This window comes from Salmo salar, chromosome ssa10 (genome assembly GCF_905237065.1).
Source record: "Salmo salar chromosome ssa10, Ssal_v3.1, whole genome shotgun sequence".
In the NCBI taxonomy this organism is placed as follows: domain Eukaryota; kingdom Metazoa; phylum Chordata; class Actinopteri; order Salmoniformes; family Salmonidae; genus Salmo; species Salmo salar.
Genome location: NC_059451.1, coordinates 51,094,107 through 51,113,675, shown reverse-complemented (window position 1 = coordinate 51,113,675; position 19,569 = coordinate 51,094,107). Strand labels below are relative to the sequence as shown.

The following is a 19,569-nucleotide window of genomic DNA, read 5'->3' as shown; positions in this document are numbered from 1 at the left end:
GCAGCGATGTGGTCAGAATGTGAGCAGCGATGTGGTCAGAATGTGAGCAGCGATGTGGTCAGAATGTGAGCAGCGATGTGGTCAGAATGTGAGCAGCGATGTGGTCAGAATGGGAAGCGATGTGGTCAGAATGGGAAGCGATGTGGTCAGAATGGGAAGCGATGTGGTCAGAATGGGAAGCGATGTGGTCAGAATGGGAAGCGATGTGGTCAGAATGGGAAGCGATGTGGTCAGAATGGGAAGCGATGTGGTCAGAATGAGAAGCGATGTGGTCATTCCGAGGCGACCTAACGGAGCGTGGCACAGCAGGTGGTTGGGTCAGTTGGTGTTACCTGTAGAAGGGCGTGGTGGGTAGCATACAGCGTAGAGAAGTCAGGAACAGGAACCTCCTCATAGCCTACAGGCGAGTCAGCGTCGAAGATACACTCCAACGACTCTACCTACAGTACAGAGGACAGGGACTCAGCATGTTACTACAAGGAGTGTATATATACACACACACACACACACACACACACACACACACACACACACACACACACACACACACACACACACACACACACACACACGAGAGAGCATTTGGAAAGTATTCAGACTCCTTGACTTTGCACACATTTTGTTACGTTACAGCCTTATTCTAAAATTGATTCAATAGTTTTTTCCCCCCTCAATCTGCCCATAATGACGAAGCAAAAACAGGTTTAGGTTTAAGTATTCAGACCCTTTATTCAGTACTTTGTTGAAGCACCTTTGGCAGCGATTATAGCCTCGACTCTTCTTGGGTATGACGCTACAAGCTTGGCACGCCTGTCTTTTTGGACTTCTGTGAGGTTGGATGGGGAGCGTAGCTGCACAGCTATTTTCAAGTCTCTCCAGCAATGTTCAATCGGATTCAAGTCCCGGGCTCTGGCTGACCCACTCAAGGACATTCAGAGACTTGTTACGAAGCCACTCCTGCGCTGTCTTGGCTGTGTGCTTAGGGTCATTGTCCTGTTGGAAGGTGAACTTTCACCCCAGCCTGAGGTCCTGAGCAGAGAAGGTTTTCATCAAGGATCTCTCTGTACTTTGCTCCGTTCATCTTTCTCTCAATCCTGACTAGTCTCCCGGTCCCTGCCGCTGAAAAACATCCCCACAGCATGATGCTGCCACCACCATGCATCACCGTAGGGATGGTGCCAGGTTTCCTCCAGACATGAAGCTTTGCATTTAGGCCAGGGTGTTCAATCTTGGTTTCATCAGACCAGAGAATCTTGTTTCTCATAATCAGAGTCTTTAGGTGCCTTTTGGCAAACTCCAAGTGGGCTGCCATGTGCCTTTTACTGAGGAGTGGCTTCCCCGATCACTCAGTTTGGCCGAGCTGCCAGCTCTAGGAAGTGTCTTGTTGGTTCCAAACTTCTTCCACTAAAGAATGATGGAGGCCACTGTGTTCTTGGGGACCTTCAATGCTGCAGAAATTTGTTGGTACCCTTCCACAGATCTGTGCCTTGACACAATCCTGTCTCGGAGCTCTAAGGACAATTTCTTCGACCTCATGGCTTGGTTTTTGCTCTGACATGCACTGTCAACTGTGGGACCTTATACAGGTGTGTGCCTTTCCAAATCATGTCCAATCAATTGAATTTAGCCCAGGTGGACTCCAATCAAGTTGTAGAAACATCTCAAGGATGATCAATGGAAACAGGATGCACATGAGCTCAATTTATTGTCTCATAGCAAAGGGTCTGAATACGTATGTAAATAAAATATTTCTGTTTTTTGCAAAACTTTCTAAAAACCTGTTTTTGCTTTGTCATTATGGGGTATTGTGATGTCATTATGGGGTATTGTAATGTCATTATGGGGTATTGTAATGTCATTATGGGGTATTGTAATGTCATTATGGGGTATTGTGATGTCATTATGGGGTATTGTGATGTCATTATGGGGTATTGTGATGTCATTATGGGGTATTGTGATGTCATTATGGGGTATTGTGATGTCATTATGGGGTATTGTGATGTCATTATGGGGTATTGTAATGTCATTATGGGGTATTGTGATGTCATTATGGGGTATTGTGATGTCATTATGGGGTATTGTAATGTCATTATGGGGTATTGTAATGTCATTATGGGGTATTGTAATGTCATTATGGGGTATTGTAATGTCATTATGGGGTATTGTAATGTCATTATGGGGTATTGTAATGTCATTATGGGGTATTGTAATGTCATTTTATGGGGTATTGTAATGTCATTATGGGGTATTGTAATGTCATTATGGGGTATTGTGTTTAGATTAATGAGGATTTTTATTTATTTATGTAAATACGTTATTTCTGTAAAAAAAAAGTAAATGTACTAAAATTGATAAAAATGTTTTGCTTTGTCATTATGGGGTATTGTGATGTCGTTATGGGGTATTGTAATGTCATTATGGGGTATTGTAATGTCATTATGGGGTATTGTAATGTCATTATGGGGTATTGTAATGTCATTATGGGGTATTGTAATGTCATTATGGGGTATTGTAATGTCATTATGGGGTATTGTGTTTAGATTAATGAGGATTTTTATTTATTTATGTAAATACGTTATTTCTGTAAAAAAAAAGTAAATGTACTAAAATTGATAAAAATGTTTTGCTTTGTCATTATGGGGTATTGTGATGTCATTATGGGGTATTGTAATGTCATTATGGGGTATTGTAATGTCATTATGGGGTATTGTGTTTAGATTAATGAGGATTTTTATTTATTTATGTAAATACGTTATTTCTGTAAAAAAAAAGTAAATGTACTAAAATTGATAAAAATGTTTTGCTTTGTCATTATGGGGTATTGTGATGTCATTATGGGGTATTGTAATGTCATTATGGGGTATTGTGATGTCATTATGGGGTATTGTGATGTCATTATGGGGTATTGTGATGTCATTATGGGGTATTGTGATGTCATTATGGGGTATTGTGATGTCATTATGGGGTATTGTAATGTCATTATGGGGTATTGTAATGTCATTATGGGGTATTGTAATGTCATTATGGGGTATTGTGATGTCATTATGGGGTATTGTGATGTCATTATGGGGTATTGTGATGTCATTATGGGGTATTGTGATGTCATTATGGGGTATTGTAATGTCATTATGGGGTATTGTAATGTCATTATGGGGTATTGTAATGTCATTATGGGATATTGTAATGTCATTATGGGGTATTGTAATGTCATTATGGGGTATTGTAATGTCATTATGGGGTATTGTAATGTCATTATGGGGTATTGTGTTTAGATTAATGAGGATTTTTATTTATTTATGTAAATACGTTATTTCTGTAAAAAAAAAGTAAATGTACTAAAATTGATAAAAATGTTTTGCTTTGTCATTATGGGGTATTGTGATGTCATTATGGGGTATTGTAATGTCATTATGGGGTATTGTAATGTCATTATGGGGTATTGTAATGTCATTATGGGGTATTGTAATGTCATTATGGGGTATTGTAATGTCATTATGGGGTATTGTGTTTAGATTAATGAGGATTTTTATTTATTTATGTAAATACGTTATTTCTGTAAAAAAAAAGTAAATGTACTAAAATTGATAAAAATGTTTTGCTTTGTCATTATGGGGTATTCTGTGTAGGTTGATGAGGGGGGAAAAAACAAGTTAATCCATTTTAGAATAAGGCTGTAACGTAACAAAATATGGAAAAAGGGAAGGGGTCTGAATACTTTCCGAATGCACTGTACATACACAACTGAGAGACACTGAAATGTGTCACACGCAGTGATGAGGTAGGATCAGTATAATGAGATGATATCAACATCAGCCAGGATGCTGTCTGCTCAGATGGATACTGTAGCCCCCTCAAACTCTGGACCTCGAAGACCGTTTCAAATCAAATTGTATTGGTCACATACGCATACCCACTACATATGTTATTGTTCGCCTCTAATCAGGGACTGATTTAGACCTGGGACACTTGGTGGGTGCAATTAATTATCAGGGAGAACAGAAAATCAGCAGTACTCTGGACCTCGTAGGGTCAGAGTTGAATACCCCTGCTGTAGCCTATACTACAAACGCAACACTAAGAGAAGCCAAAGTTCCTCCCCTGAAGAGAACGCCAAGCTCACAGAGACCATTTAAACTCCACACACACACAGAGACTGATCTCCACACACACAGAGACTGATCTCCACACACACACACACACACACACACACAGATCTCCACACACACACACACACACACACAGACTGATCTGCACACACACAGACTGATCTCCACACACACACACACACACACAGACTGATCTCCACACACACACTGATCTCCACACACACACACTGATCTCCACACACACACTGATCTCCACACACACACATATACACACAGACTGATCTCCACACACACACACACACAGACTGATCTCCACACACACACACACACAGACTGATCTCCACACACACACACACACACAGACTGATCTCCACACACACACACACACAGACTGATCTCCACACACACACACACACAGACTGATCTCCACACACACACACACACAGACTGATCTCCACACACACACACACACAGACTGATCTCCACACACACACACACACACAGACTGATCTCCACACACACACACACACACAGACTGATCTCCACACACACACACACACACAGACTGATCTCCACACACACACACACACACAGACTGAACTCCACACACACACACACAGACTGATCTCCACACACACACACAGACTGATCTCCACACACACACACAGACTGATCTCCACACACACACACACACACAGACTGATCTCCACACACACACACACACACAGACTGATCTCCACACACACACACACACACAGACTGATCTCCACACACACACACACACACAGACTGATCTCCACACACACACACAGACTGATCTCCACACACACACACAGACTGATCTCCACACACACACACTTTCTGATCTCCACACACACACACACAGACTGAACTCCACACACACACACAGACTGATCTCCACACACAGACTGATCTCCATGCAAAAATCCACACACTTGGATTTCTTCAAGATGAACAGAGATGATGCGATGGCTGAATGGAAGATGATCGTGAAAGCATGAAAAGGCAACTAAAGCAGCCCCCCCCCCCAGTATGAAAGTGAGTGCAAGTCATGGAGATGTAGAGAGCTTTGAAAACAACAGAAACGTGCGATTGTGCAGCCAGCAAGACGAATGTGTGAGCTGTACGTATATCCCAATGGAAATGCACTATGAGTATCCACACATCCTTTACAATTTACACAACCACTTCCTGCTAAAATGTTAGAGATACACTTTATATAACAACTTAAGGAACATGTCCAGCAAATATGACACTACACAGTGAGGGTGAGGTTTTATTTGTGAATGTGGAGAGGTATGATGGTGTGGCGTGTGTCATAAAACTGTGCTGCTGTGTGTACTTTATGCTTTTGTGGGTGTGTGTGTGCGTCTGTGTGTGAGTTTGTGTGTGTGTGTGTGTGTACTTTATACTTTTGTGTTTGTGTGCCTGCGTGTTGTTCTGGCCAGTACATAAGGTCATGAGGGACAGTGCAGTTGGGTGCAGGCTGGCCCAGCCCCCACAGCCCTGAGGGACCGGAGTCCTGGAGAGAAACAAGATGGCTGCTCCATCTGTCAGGGCCTACAGAGCCAAGCAGCCCAATGGGATGCTACTGTGAGGCTACGCAAACACCCCGCACGGGGCACCACCAAAATAACCACACAGAGACACACAGACCACACACTGAACGAACAAACAAAACACTAGTCACAACGAATCTTTAAAAAGAGTCAAAGGCATCACAGAAAACTTTACTTGGGTTTAGTAAATTAGCTTTATGGCTTAGCTCTAGTAAAGAAGTTGCAATATGTCAATGTTCATTGTCTGAAGGCAGGGTGGAGCTATTGCCACATTGTCTTTACATATCCAACCCTGTCTGAGCTAACACAGGTCCCAAGGTCCTAGAGGTGGTCAATATCTGATTGGGCCAAAAATTGTAGTTGCAGAGAAGTGCTGTCCTCCCAGCTGCAGTGACAAGAATAATCCACTAGGTGGCGGAAAAGATCCATTATGAACAATGAACATGACATCCCACTAGTTCCATTTAAACCAGTGTTGGCCTCGATGAAGCTTTCCCAGACAAGCTTTTGAGATCCGAGACAAAATCCCTATGTTGTTGCCTTCCTCCACACGGCCGCCACGGAAGCTCATTAAATGTGAGTGGGTCAGAGAAGCAATCTGAAGGCTACTGATCCCGTCTTTGAGCAGTCCCAGACTTCCCGATATTTTCTAACATGTTTGATTTTACGGGCACACAATCTGCAATCCTCTTGTAGTGTGAGATGGCCAACGACAAGTTCTGAGAAATGTGATTAACAATAGTCAATGAGAGCTCGCCCAGACAGAATGTGTAGAGACAACACGGTAGCACCATATCTAGAAACAACACGGTAGCACCATATCTAGAAACACGGTAGCACCATACACAGACACAACACGGTAGAACCATACACAGACACAACACGGTAGCACCATACACAGACAACACGGTAGAACCATACACAACACGGTAGAACCATATCTAGAGACAACACGGTAGCACCATATCTAGAGACAACACGGTAGAACCATATCTAGAAACAACACGGTAGCACCATACACAGACACAACACGGTAGCACCATACACAGACACAACACGGTAGAACCATACACAGACAACACGGTAGAACCATACACAGACAACACGGAAGAACCATACACAGACAACACGGTAGAACCATACACAGACAACACGGTAGAACCATACACAGACACAACACGGTAGCACCATACACAGACACAACACGGTAGAACCATACACAGACAACACGGTAGAACCATACACAGACAACACGGTAGAACCATACACAGACAACACGGTAGAACCATACACAGACAACACGGTAGAACCATACACAGACACAACACGGTAGCACCATACACAGACACAACACGGTAGCACCATACACAGACACAACACGGTAGCACCATACACAGACACAACACGGTAGCACCATACACAGACACAACACGGTAGAACCATACACAGACACAACACGGTAGAACCATACACAGACAACACGGTAGAACCATACACAGACACAACACGGTAGCACCATACACAGACACAACACGGTAGAACCATACACAGACAACACGGTAGAACCATACACAGACAACACGGTAGAACCATACACAGACACAACACGGTAGCACCATACACAGACACAACACGGTAGCACCATATCTAGAGACAACACGGTAGAACCATATCTAGAAACACGGTAGCACCATACACAGACACAACACGGTAGAACCATACACAGACAACACGGTAGAACCATATCTAGAAACACGGTAGCACCATACACAGAAACAACACGGTAACCCCATACACAGAAACAACACGGTAGCACCATACACAGACACAACACGGTAGCACCATACACAGACACAACACGGTAGCACCATACACAGACACAACACGGTAGCACCATACACAGACACAACACAGTAGAACTATACACAGAGACAACACGGTAGCACCATACACAGACAACACGGTAGCACCATACACAGACACAACACAGTAGAACTATACACAGAGACAACACGGTAACACCATACACAGAGACAACACGGTAGCACCATACACAGACACAACACGGTAGCACCATACACAGAGACAACACGGTAGCACCATACACAGACACAACACGGTAGCACCATACACAGACAACACGGTAGCACCATACACAGACACAACACGGTAGCACCATACACAGACACAACACGGTAGCACCATACACAGACACAACACGGTAGCACCATACACAGACACAACACGGTAGCACCATACACAGACACAACACGGTAGCACCATACACAGACACAACACGGTAGCACCATACACAGACACAACACGGTAGCACCATACACAGACACAACACGGTAGCACCATACACAGACACAACACGGTAGCACCATATCTAGAGGAGTAATGCTCACTACTATTATGCGTTTGTAGTTGCCTTTAAAAAGGTGCAATAAGCTGGAATCACTCTGTCTAATTTCAGTTTATGTGACAAAACAAGCACTCAGAATGTTCAGAATGATTGTACCATCTAAACCGCCGTGAAATATATTTTTATTAACATTGTATTTTCAGCTGTTTGAAGCTGGTGTACGAAACCGAAAGTAAAAGACGCAACAACAAAAAACTTAAGAACGGGAAGCATAGAAATACTGCTCATCTTAACCGGTGTAAGGTCATAATCGAAGTAAGCATACGCCGATTAAAACACCTGATTTTCTGAGAAATCTTTAGAATTATTATGACATGTAGACAGCTTCAATCGGTTTTCCAGCGGAGTATCTGATCATGTGCCATCGCAATCCTTAGCTCTTTTGTGTGTGTGAAGTGAGTTTGGAAAAACGAGAACTATCAATCTTAGAAATAGTTTTCACTGACTTGCCTAGTTAAATAAATGTTAAATTAAAAATACAAAAAATACAAACTTTATATGTCCGAACTCAGAATAATGGTTGCTGTGGTAGATTAATTTTGATTAGCAATTTTCTGCATTTATCAAAGTCCCATCAGATGTGTCGATGTAAACAGGATTATTTAGGTAAATCGTTATTCTTGCAAAGCACGTCAACGATTAAATCCAACTATTATATTAATCAGATTATTCACACTAATCCTATTATTATGTCCTGTAACCGGACAGCAGGTATGGAGAATCCTCACCATGCCCCTGTCTGCACCACATCGTTTAGTCTGCTCATCACAACGTTGGCAAGACAACAAACTACAGGAAAGACATGGTTCAATGTGAGAGGCTCAGCGATGTTAGGACTGTGAATGTCTTGTAGTGTTCACCCAGCATGACTGGAGCCTGTCTGGCTTGAACACTGATTGAGAAACATCTCAACTGTTGTTAATGTTACATGATCACAGTGTACTACAGCCTACTATGATGGTTTTAGTCCAACCATGTACTTTGCATACAAAAGAATCCCATGTACAGTCACATGACCTAAATGATGGTATTCTCTGATGTAGAACATGGAGACAACATGGTAGCACCATATCTAGAAACAACACGGTAGCACTATGCACAGAGACAACACGGTAGCACCATATCTAGAGACAACACGGTAGAACCATATCTAGAGACAACACGGTAGCACAATATCTAGAAACAACACGGTAGCACAATATCTAGAAACAACACGGTAGCACAATATCTAGAAACAACATGGTAGAACCATATCTAGAGACAACATGGTAGAACCATATCTAGAAACAACATGGCAGAACCATATCTAGAGACAACATGGTAGCACCATATCTAGAGACAACATGGTAGAACCATATCTAGAAACAACATGGTAGACCCATATCTAGAAACAACATGGTAGCACCATATCTAGAAACAACATGGCAGCACCATATCTAGAGACAACATGGTAGCACCATATCTAGAGACAACATGGTAGCACCATATCTAGAGACAACATGGTAGCACCATATCTAGAAACAACATGGCAGCACCATATCTAAAGACAACACGGTAGCACCATACACAGAGACAACACGGTAGCACCATATCTAGAGAACACGGTAGCACCATATCTAGAGACAACATGGTAGAACCATATCTATAGACAACATGGTAGCACCATATCTAGAGACAACACGGCAGCACCATATCTAAAGACAACACGGTAGCACCATATCTAGAGACAACACGGCAGCACCATATCTATAGACAACACGGTAGCACCATATCTAGAGAACACGGTAGCACCATATCTAGAGAACACGGTAGCACCATATCTAGAGACAACATGGTAGAACCATATCTATAGACAACATGGTAGCACCATATCTAGAGACAACACGGCAGCACCATATCTAAAGACAACACGGTAGCACCATATCTAGAGACAACACGGTAGAACCATATCTAGAGACAACATGGTAGCACCATATCTAGAGACAACATGGAAGCACCATATCTAGAGAACACGGTAGCACCATATCTAGAGAACACGGTAGCACCATATCTAGAGACAACATGGTAGCACCATATCTAGAGACAACATGGTAGCACCATATCTAGAGACAACATGGTAGCACGATATCTAGAGACAACATGGCAGAACCATATCTAGAGACAACATGGTAGCACCATATCTAGAGACAACACGGTAGCACCATATCTAGAGTCAACACGGTAGCACCATATCTATAGACAACATGGTAGAACCATACAGTATATGGTAAAGACACACGCTAGCCAACTGCTTGTGCGTATCTCTGATTCTTACCATGGCTGTCTAGTGCCTGAAAACTATGCAAACATTGAGATGTGCAGGCCTTTTGAAACAGTCCTGGAGGAATCTCTCGTTCTTCTAATGCTTTGTGTGTTGATGCAAGCACTGCAGGGGCTTCTATTATGGTATCGTGTACAAGCGTGTTAAAAGGTAGGTGTATAAATAGGAAAGTAGAAAGCAGATAAAGATATTAAAAAAATAAATGGAGGGAGGGAGGGTAATATATCAACCGTTCACTTTCATGTGGATGCAACCATGTACTGTATGTTTGTCTGTGTTAACACCATGTACTGTATGTTTGTCTGTGTTAACACCATGTACTGTATGTTTGTCTGTGTTAACATATACTGTATGTTTGTCTGTGTTAACACCATATACTGTATGTTTGTCTGTGTTAACACCATGTACCATATGTTTGTCTGTGTTAACACCGTGTACCGTATGTTTGTCTGTGTTAACACCGTGTACCGTATGTTTGTCTGTGTTAACACCGTGTACCGTATGTTTGTCTGTGTTAACACCGTGTACCGTATGTTTGTCTGTGTTAACACCGTGTACCGTATGTTTGTCTGTGTTAACACCGTGTACCGTATGTTTGTCTGTGTTAACACCGTGTACCGTATGTTTGTCTGTGTTAACACCGTGTACCGTATGTTTGTCTGTGTTAACACCGTGTACCATATGTTTGTCTGTATTAACACCGTGTACCGTATGTTTGTCTGTATTAACACCGTGTACCGTATGTTTGTCTGTGTTAACACCATGTACTGTACGTTTGTCTGTGTTAACACCATGTACTGTACGTTTGTCTGTGTTAACATCATGTACATATATTTTGTGTCCTACCTTCATAGGGGAGATGTGTGCATGGGAGACATATCCATGGACGTTCTCTATCTGAGACAGGTTTTTCTCTGCTACCTGGACCAGCTCTGGCCGTCCCTCCCCCCTGCCCTCTCTGTCTCCCCTGCCGTGGTGGTACCCGTCCAGGGTTCCTCCTCCATGGTGGCTGCGGAGGGTCCCGTGGTGGCTCCCTGGCAGCTCCCGCTCTCTGCCTCTCTCCTCCAGGCTGGGGTAGGGGTGCTGGGGACAGGCCTGAGACTGACCCTGGTCCTGCTGGGGGGTAGAACCATCCTCATCCTGAATCCTGTACTTCTGTAGAGGGAAGAGGGAGGGGGGGAGAGAGAGTGAGGGGGGGAGAAAAAGAGAGAGAGGTTCCTGTTAGTTCTGAGGTCACGGTGGAAGAGGACTAAGCACTTCTAAATGGGCTTAGTGTCACTCAGAGAGAACTGTCTGAAGACCAAACAGACTGTGTGCCATCACACTGTGTGTGTTTGCGTGTGCGTGTATGCTTGCGCGTGAATGTGTGTGTGTTTATGTGTTTGTGTGTGTGCTATAGTGCGAGCGTGCGTATGCGTGTGTGTCTAGCTGTAGATCGGCCCAGGTGTAGGCCCGGCGTGGAACTAATAGCTTTAGGAGTGTGTCCCATTGTTCCATGATGATATAGCCACCATAAATAACAATAACATAATGTTGCTGAGACATACACAGCATGATCACATCTCTCTTCCACTGTGACTCCTGCCTCTGGCAACACAGACCCACCCTGCTACAGGGCTGGATGTCAGGACGTTGTCAAATCTGGACCACTAGCTGGTCGTGGTACTAATTCAGACCAGATGATTGGACTCTCTGGGCAATCAGTGACATTAACCAATCAATGAACTACCAGGAGGAAACAAACAATATTGCAATTCTGGAGGCACTGGTTTGAAGTGCTCTACTTTGGGAGTGTACTGGACTAGACTGGTTTGATGAGCCCTGGCTTGCTTTGGGACTGGACTGGACTGGTTTGAAGAGCCCTGGCTTGCATTGGGACTGGACTGGTTTGAAGAGCCCTGGCTTGCTTTGGGACTGGACTGGTTTGAAGAGCCCTGGCTTGCTTTGGGACTGGACTGGTTTGAAGAGCCCTGGCTTGCTTTGGGACTGGACTGGTTTGCTGAGCCCTGGCTTGCTTTGGGAGTGGACTGGACTGGTTTGCAGAGCCCTGGCTTGCTTTGGGACTGGACTGGACTGGTTTGAAGAGCCCTGGCTTGCATTGGGAGTGGACTGGACTGGTTTGATGAGCCCTGGCTTGCATTGGGACTGGACTGGTTTGAAGAGTCCTGGCTTGCTTTGGGACTGGACTGGTTTGAAGAGCCCTGGCTTGCTTTGGGAGTGAACTGGACTGGTTTGCTGAGCCCTGGCTTGCTTTGGGACTGGACTGGACTGGTTTGAAGAGCCCTGGCTTGCATTGGGAGTGGCCTGGACTGGTTTGCAGAGCCCTGGTTTGATTTGGGAGTGGCCTGGACTGGTTTGCAGAGCCCTGGCTTGATTTGGGAGTGGACTGGACTGGTTTTCAGAGCCCTGGCTTGATTTGGGAGTGGACTGGACTGGTTTGCAGAGCCCTGGTTTGATTTGGGAGTGGCCTGGACTGGTTTGCAGAGCCCTGGTTTGATTTGGGAGTGGACTGGACTGGTTTGCAGAGCCCTGGTTTGATTTGGGAGTGGCCTGGACTGGTTTGCAGAGCCCTGGCTTGATTTGGGAGTGGACTGGACTGGTTTTCAGAGCCCTGGCTTGATTTGGGAGTGGACTGGACTGGTTTTCAGAGCCCTGGTTTGATTTGGGAGTGGCCTGGACTGGTTTGCAGAGCCCTGGTTTGATTTGGGAGTGGCCTGGACTGGTTTGCAGAGCCCTGGTTTGATTTGGGAGTGGACTGGACTGGTTTGAAGAGCCCTGGCTTGCTTTGGGAGTGGACTGGAAGAGCCGCCATCACTTAAGGCATTAGCTGAAAGAGAAAGTATAGGAGTCTGCAGGCAGGCGTAGCTGAATGAGGACACTGGCTGTCCCCAAGGAGAGAAGAAGAGAGACTATGAGCGCAAAGAGAGAGGGAGAAAGAAGAAGAGAGAAAAGGTGGAAATGGAGACAAAGAACATGAGTGGAAAGGGAGAATAGGGAAGAAGAGAGGAGAGGAGGACCTCCCTAAATAAACCTGATGATACAGGTACTGTAGAGACCCCACCCTCTCTCTCTCTCTTTCCCTCCCTCTCTCTCTTTCCCTCCCTCTCTCTCTTTCCCTCCCTCTCTCTCTCTTTCCCTCCCTCTCTCTCTCTTTCCCTCCCTCTCTCTCTCTTTCCCTCCCCCTCTCTCTCTTTCCCTCCCTCTCTCTCTTTCCCTCCCTCTCTCTCTCTTTCCCTCTCTCTCTCTTTCCCTCCCTCCCTCTCTCTCTCCCTCCCTCTCTCTTTCCCTCCCTCTCTCTCTTTCCCTCCCTCTCTCTCTCACTCCTTCTCTCCCTCACTCTCCCTTCTCTCCCTCACTCGCCTCTCTCCTTCTCTCCCTCACTCTCTCCTTCACTCTCTCCTTCACTCTCTCCTTCACTCTCTCCTTCACTCTCTCCTTCACTCTCTCCTTCTCTCCCTCACTCTCTCCTTCACTCTCTCCTTCACTCTCTCCTTCACTCTCTCCTCTCCCTCACTCTCTCCTTCTCTCCCTTACTCTCTCCTTCTCTCCCTTACTCTCTCCTCTACCTCACTCTCCCGTCCTCTCTTTCTCTCCCTGGGCCATCACACTGACACCAATTTGCAAAGCTGTCCAGTGAAACCAGGCTGGGATGGGTACTGGTGTTGGGCTGCTCATCACACACTAACAGTTTTCAACATCCCTGCTTTACATCCATCTTTTAACACCTTGGAGAAACATGTGAACAATGCTCCAGGAACAATAGAAGAATCAGCAACTCGTGACACACACAGTCTAATCCAGTCAGTTTACAGCTGCTGTGCCAACTCAGCTGCCAGCCTCAGGGAGTATATGCCATCCCATCCCTCATCACCGGACATACTGCGGTTTGTCCACTCTGTCTGACCTTTAACCTCCTGACCCCCTCAGAAGGCTGCTCTGGCTTCTTAGGGGTCAGCAGAGGGTGATCAACACCATCTGTGCTGTAACATTTTTGACATGCGTTTTTCTGGATTTTTTTGTTGTTATTCTGTCTCTCACTGTTCAAATAAACCTACCATTAAAATTATAGACTGATCCTTTCTTTGTCAGTGGGCAAACGTACAAAATCATCAGGGGATCAAATACCTTTTTTCCCCCTCACTGTAGATATGGTCATTTTCACGTGTTCATAAATACTTAGTGTTTTGGAATTACATATAGTCAGGCATTGTGATAATTCTATAGAAATATAGAGTGGGAAAGCGGCCGTGCGTTTGGACAAGTTTTTATTTACAGTGCAGTAAATAAAACCTAATAAAAACATTTCTCTCGTCCAGGACCGGAGTCTACACAGACTGGTGTGCCATAGCCAAATCAGAGCTACAGTAGGCCTTAATGCAAACAAGCCATCTGCCACACAGGCCTGCCATCATTCACTTTGAACTGGACTGTGTGTTTACAGGCAGTAGGACCTGTCATCATTCACATTGAACTGGACTGTGTGTTTACAGGCAGTTGTAATAGTGTGACTTTGGATAATTAGAATGCATTCGCAACAAAATACACCTGAATGGATTTCATGCAAATATCCCAGGAGTCCTCCATTTTACAGTCCTAATGATCAAACAACCATGGAAAGGTAGGCTCTCTCTCCATCAGTTATGCACATCAACAACAAAATCAACAACTAATGCTAGCCAGAGCAAGATGTGCTAAAATCTAACAAAGGAAAATTAGATAAACCTTCTCAAACTTTTGCAGATAGTTGGATGTCAAAATTGCACTGACAACCAATGGGGTATTGTAGCCTACTGGTCCTTCTGCAGCTTGCCTGCCAATGCATGCTTGTCCCAACCAAGCACCGAAGCTAACTGGCTAAAGTTGACTAGCTTGCTAGCTAGCTACTTCCAGACACAAATGAGAGAACTGACCATTTTACTCGCACTAGCAGAGCTGGTCAGGCTGTTTTCATGTTATCTAGAGAGTTCATGAGTAACTATGAACTTTTTTTTGCCTACATTTACTGACACCGGTCATATTCAGCTCTGAAATCGGAGTAGCTAGCTAGATATCCAGTTTGCTAGCATATCTCTTGCATTTGCAAATTCACTGGCTAACAGTTGATCAAGTTCTTGCTAGATAACCAAATGACACCTGCATCTGAAGCTGTGTATAGCCACCGAAAAAAAATATGAGGGGAAAGTCAGTCACTCACCCACTCCACCAATGACATGATATCCTCCTAGCAGCTAGCTAGCTAACGTTACGCTCTGTGTTGTTAGCTTGCCACATAAATATACTGAACAAAAATATGAAACGCAACATGCAACAATTTCAACCATTTTACTGAGTTACAGTTCATATAAGGAAATCAGGCAATTGAAATAAATGCATTATTTCACGACTAGGCAGGGGCACAGCCATGGGTGGGCCTGCAAGAGCATAGGGACCACCCATTTGGGAGCCAGGCCCACTCACTGGGGAGCCAGGCCCAGCCAATCAGAATAAGTTTTTCCCCACAAAGGGCTTTATTACAGACAGAAATACTCCTCAGTTTCATCAGCTGTCCGGGTGGCTGGTCTAAGATCCCACAGGTGAAGAAGCAGGATGTGGTTGTCCTAAGCTGGTGTGGTTTACCCGTGGGCTACAGTTGTGATGCTAGTTGGACGTACAGCCATATTCTCTAAAACGACTTATGGTAGAAAAATGAACACTCTCTGGCAACAGCTCTGGTAGACATTCCTGAAGTCAGCATGCCAATTGCACTCTCCCTCAAAACTTGAGACTTCTATGGCATTGCGTTGTGTGAAAAAACTGCACATTTTAGAGTGACCTTTTATTGTCCCCAGCACAAGGTGCACTTGTTTAATGATCCTGTTGTTTAAATCAGCTTCTTGATATGCCACACATGATAAAACACAGGTTTTTAGAAATGCTTGCAAATAAAAAAACAAAACGATATCACAATTACAGAATTATTCAGACCCTTCACTCAGTACTTTGTTGAAGCACCTTTGGCAGCGATTACAGCCTTGAGTCTTCTTGGGTATGATACTACAAGCTTGGCACACCTGTATTTGGAGAGTTTCTCCCATTCTTCTCTGCAGATCCTCTCAAACTTTCAGGTTGGATGGGGAGCATTGCAGCACTTTGCTCTCTGTACTTTGCTCCGTTCATCTTTTCCTCAGTCCTGACTTGTCTCGCAGCCCTTGCTGCTGAAAAACATCCCCACAGCACAGCATAGGGATGGTGCCAGGTTTCCTCCAGACGTGACACTTGGCATTCAGGCCAAAGAGTTCAATCTTGGTTTCATCAGACCAGAGAATCTTGTTTCTCATGGTCTGAGAGTCTCTAGGTGCCTTTTGGCAAACTCCAAGTGAGCTGTCATGTGCCTTTTACTGAGGAGTGGCTTCCGTCTGGCCACTCTACCATAAAGGCCTGATTTGTGGAGTGCTGCAGTGATGGTTGTCCTTCTGAAAGGTTCTCCCATCTCCACAGAGGAACTCTGGAGCGCTGTCAGAGCGACCATCGGGTTTCTTGGTCACCTCCCTGACCAAGGCCCTTCTCCCCCGATTGCTCAGTTTGGCCGGGCTGCCAGCTCTAGGAAGAGTCTTGGTGGTTCCAAACTTCTTCCACTTAAGAATGATGGAGGCCACTGTGTTCTTGGGGACCTTCAATCATGCAGACATTTTTTTGTCACCCTTCCCAAGACTGTGCCTCGACACAATCCTGTCTCGGCGCTCTACGGACAATTCCTTCAACCTCATGGCTTGATTTTTGCTCAGACATGCACTGTCAACTGTGGGGCCTTATATATACCGGTGTGTGCCTTTCCAAATCATGTCCAATCAATTGAATTTACCACAGGTGGACTCTAATCAAGTTGAAGAAACATCAAGGATGATCAATGGAAACAGGATGCACCTGATCTCAATGTCGAGTCTCATAGCCAAGGGTATTATGTAAATACGTTATTTCAGTTTTTAATACATTTGCAAAAAAAAAAATCGAAAACTGTTTTTGCTTTGTCATTATGGGGTATTGTGTGCAGATTGATGAGGGGAAAACCTATTTAATAATCCATTTTAGAATAAGGCTGTAATGTAACAAAATGTGAAAAAGTCAAGGGGTCTAAATACTTTCCGAATGCCCTGTAGGTCTTTAACTGAGAGATACTATATATATTAATGTATGTTATGAATGTACCGTACGTCTTTGAGAGATTTGATTGACAGAATTTTGAATTTCTGGTCCTTGATGATTTTTACCTGAACAGGGAGTCCCTCATCACCACCACCATTATGCTAGAGATGGCTACATACATACCTACGTACCGTACAGGTCCCCGAGCATGAGTGTGCTTTGGCAGTGTGGGACGACCAGCCATGTGGCATCCTGTCAAACAGCTAACCAACAACCCACTCAGTTTCTCTCTGGTTTTAGCTTTAGTAAACATTGACACCGACTAACTAAGCCGTGAGCGGGCTACAAACAGACATACCATTTCTATTCTGTCCTTTGTGAGTCTGACTGGGTTTGTATTGGCCGTGACCGGCTTATGCCAGGCAGTGTGACTGTGTGTGAAGCTATGGAAAGAAATTAGACAGGGTTAGTGAGTGAGAGAGAGAGAGAGAGAGCTAAGGGGGGCATCCCATATCCAGGATGGTACAGAATCGATCTTTTCTCCTTCAATGTCCAGTCACAGCCCAAACCGTCCATCCCAGTCCTAGCCCACTGAATCACAACCTCACACATCATGTCTGCATGACACTGATTTACATAATAGCCTGAGCCTCCCAGTCAAACATGGGTGTATGACTTGTGTACAACCATGGCCAGTATACAACGCCAGGCCTCGACCTACAGTACAGTACAAGCGAGTGACAGAAAACCGGAGAGAGGAGTGAGATGAAAGGTATGAGGGGAGAGGAGGAAAAGTGAAGATGGATAGAGAAAGAGAAGCGGGGAAGATGAGAGGATTAGCAGCATCTGGTGTGGGGCTAATTACGGAAGCCCAGAGGCCAAAAGAGCAGTGCTCCCAGTCAGCCAATCAGTCAGTCAGTCAGTCAGTCAGTCCCTCCAAACGTGACAGCTCAGCTGCATTGAACCACAGCTGTTTGATGTGGGTTAAAGACTGCCTGGGCCGTCAGAGTACTCAATATACAGGTAACTGCCAAAATAAAGGAAACACTTGCATAAATGAGGGACACAAAGTACATTGCAAGCAGGTTCTTTCACACAGGTTTGGTTCTTGAGTTAATTAAGCAATTAACAACACATTATGCTTAGGTTCATTTATAGATGTACGATCTTAATTTGATCACCCAGTTGCAGAACTGTCCTGCAATGCAGTAAATGTAAAACTTGTAGGGTAGGTTGCACCAACATGGTTTAAATTAATCAAGGAATAGAGCTAATCTAGGTTTTGTAAATCTAGGTTTAGAATTAAATCAGAGATGTGTTGCACCACTTCACTTCAAATCTGGATCAGTGAATCCAATATTAACGGTTTTAAACTATGATTAGTGACACGTTACACCAATATTGAGGTATTTCGTGAGTTGAAACAAAGTAGCTAGCCTACCTGACAAATGAGCCAACATAGATGCTGTTCCTTGATAAAATAATAACAATGTAGCACTGCTGCAACTCCCTCGTGAAAGGTTCACATGGGTTGGCTAATTTGAAATAATTGTCATTACTTAACATTATTTAGCCATTTATTATTTTGTTCACTAGCCACCTGATCATGGCACGTCAAAGTTCACATTTCTCCGCTTATCAAAAAAACCTTGTCAGAAGCTGATGGAGGAGTTTTGCAACATACTGGAGGATAAAAAGAGACAACAGAACTGTCAAAAAGACAGACAGACACCTGGGCCTCTTTATAAGAAAGATTTAATGGATCGACAGGGATTAAAAGAGAAGAGAGACACAAATCAGATGAAGGCGTGCTGGAAAAACTTCAAAGTGAAAGCCAAAATGGATGCGGCAGAGGAGAGGTGGGGGCTATTTCAGACCGGAAGGGGGGCCTCCTGCCAAGGGAATTGCTCCTCTCTCCCAGAAGATATGCGAGGTGATTCCCCAGTAGTTTGACCCTCTCCTTAACCCCTATGATAACGACGGACAACTCGACCCACCAATATTCAGTAAGCATAA

General features: G+C 44.4%; 1 protein-coding gene across 10 annotated transcripts in view; it reads right to left on the bottom strand.

Annotated features, from left to right (window-relative positions):
• Positions 1 to 19,569, bottom strand: part of dlg1a (discs large MAGUK scaffold protein 1a) — a 389,839-nt gene that overhangs the window by 278,330 nt on the left and 91,940 nt on the right. For 9 of the 10 annotated variants that reach the window (XM_045687907.1, XM_045687908.1, XM_045687909.1 and 6 more), the window contains one exon: positions 11,278 to 11,586. In XM_045687907.1, coding sequence (XP_045543863.1) covers positions 11,278 to 11,586 — 309 coding nt within the window. Of the gene's footprint in view, positions 1 to 332; positions 441 to 11,277; positions 11,587 to 19,569 lie in introns of all 10 variants that reach the window. The other variant, XM_045687910.1, reaches the window with a different exon arrangement.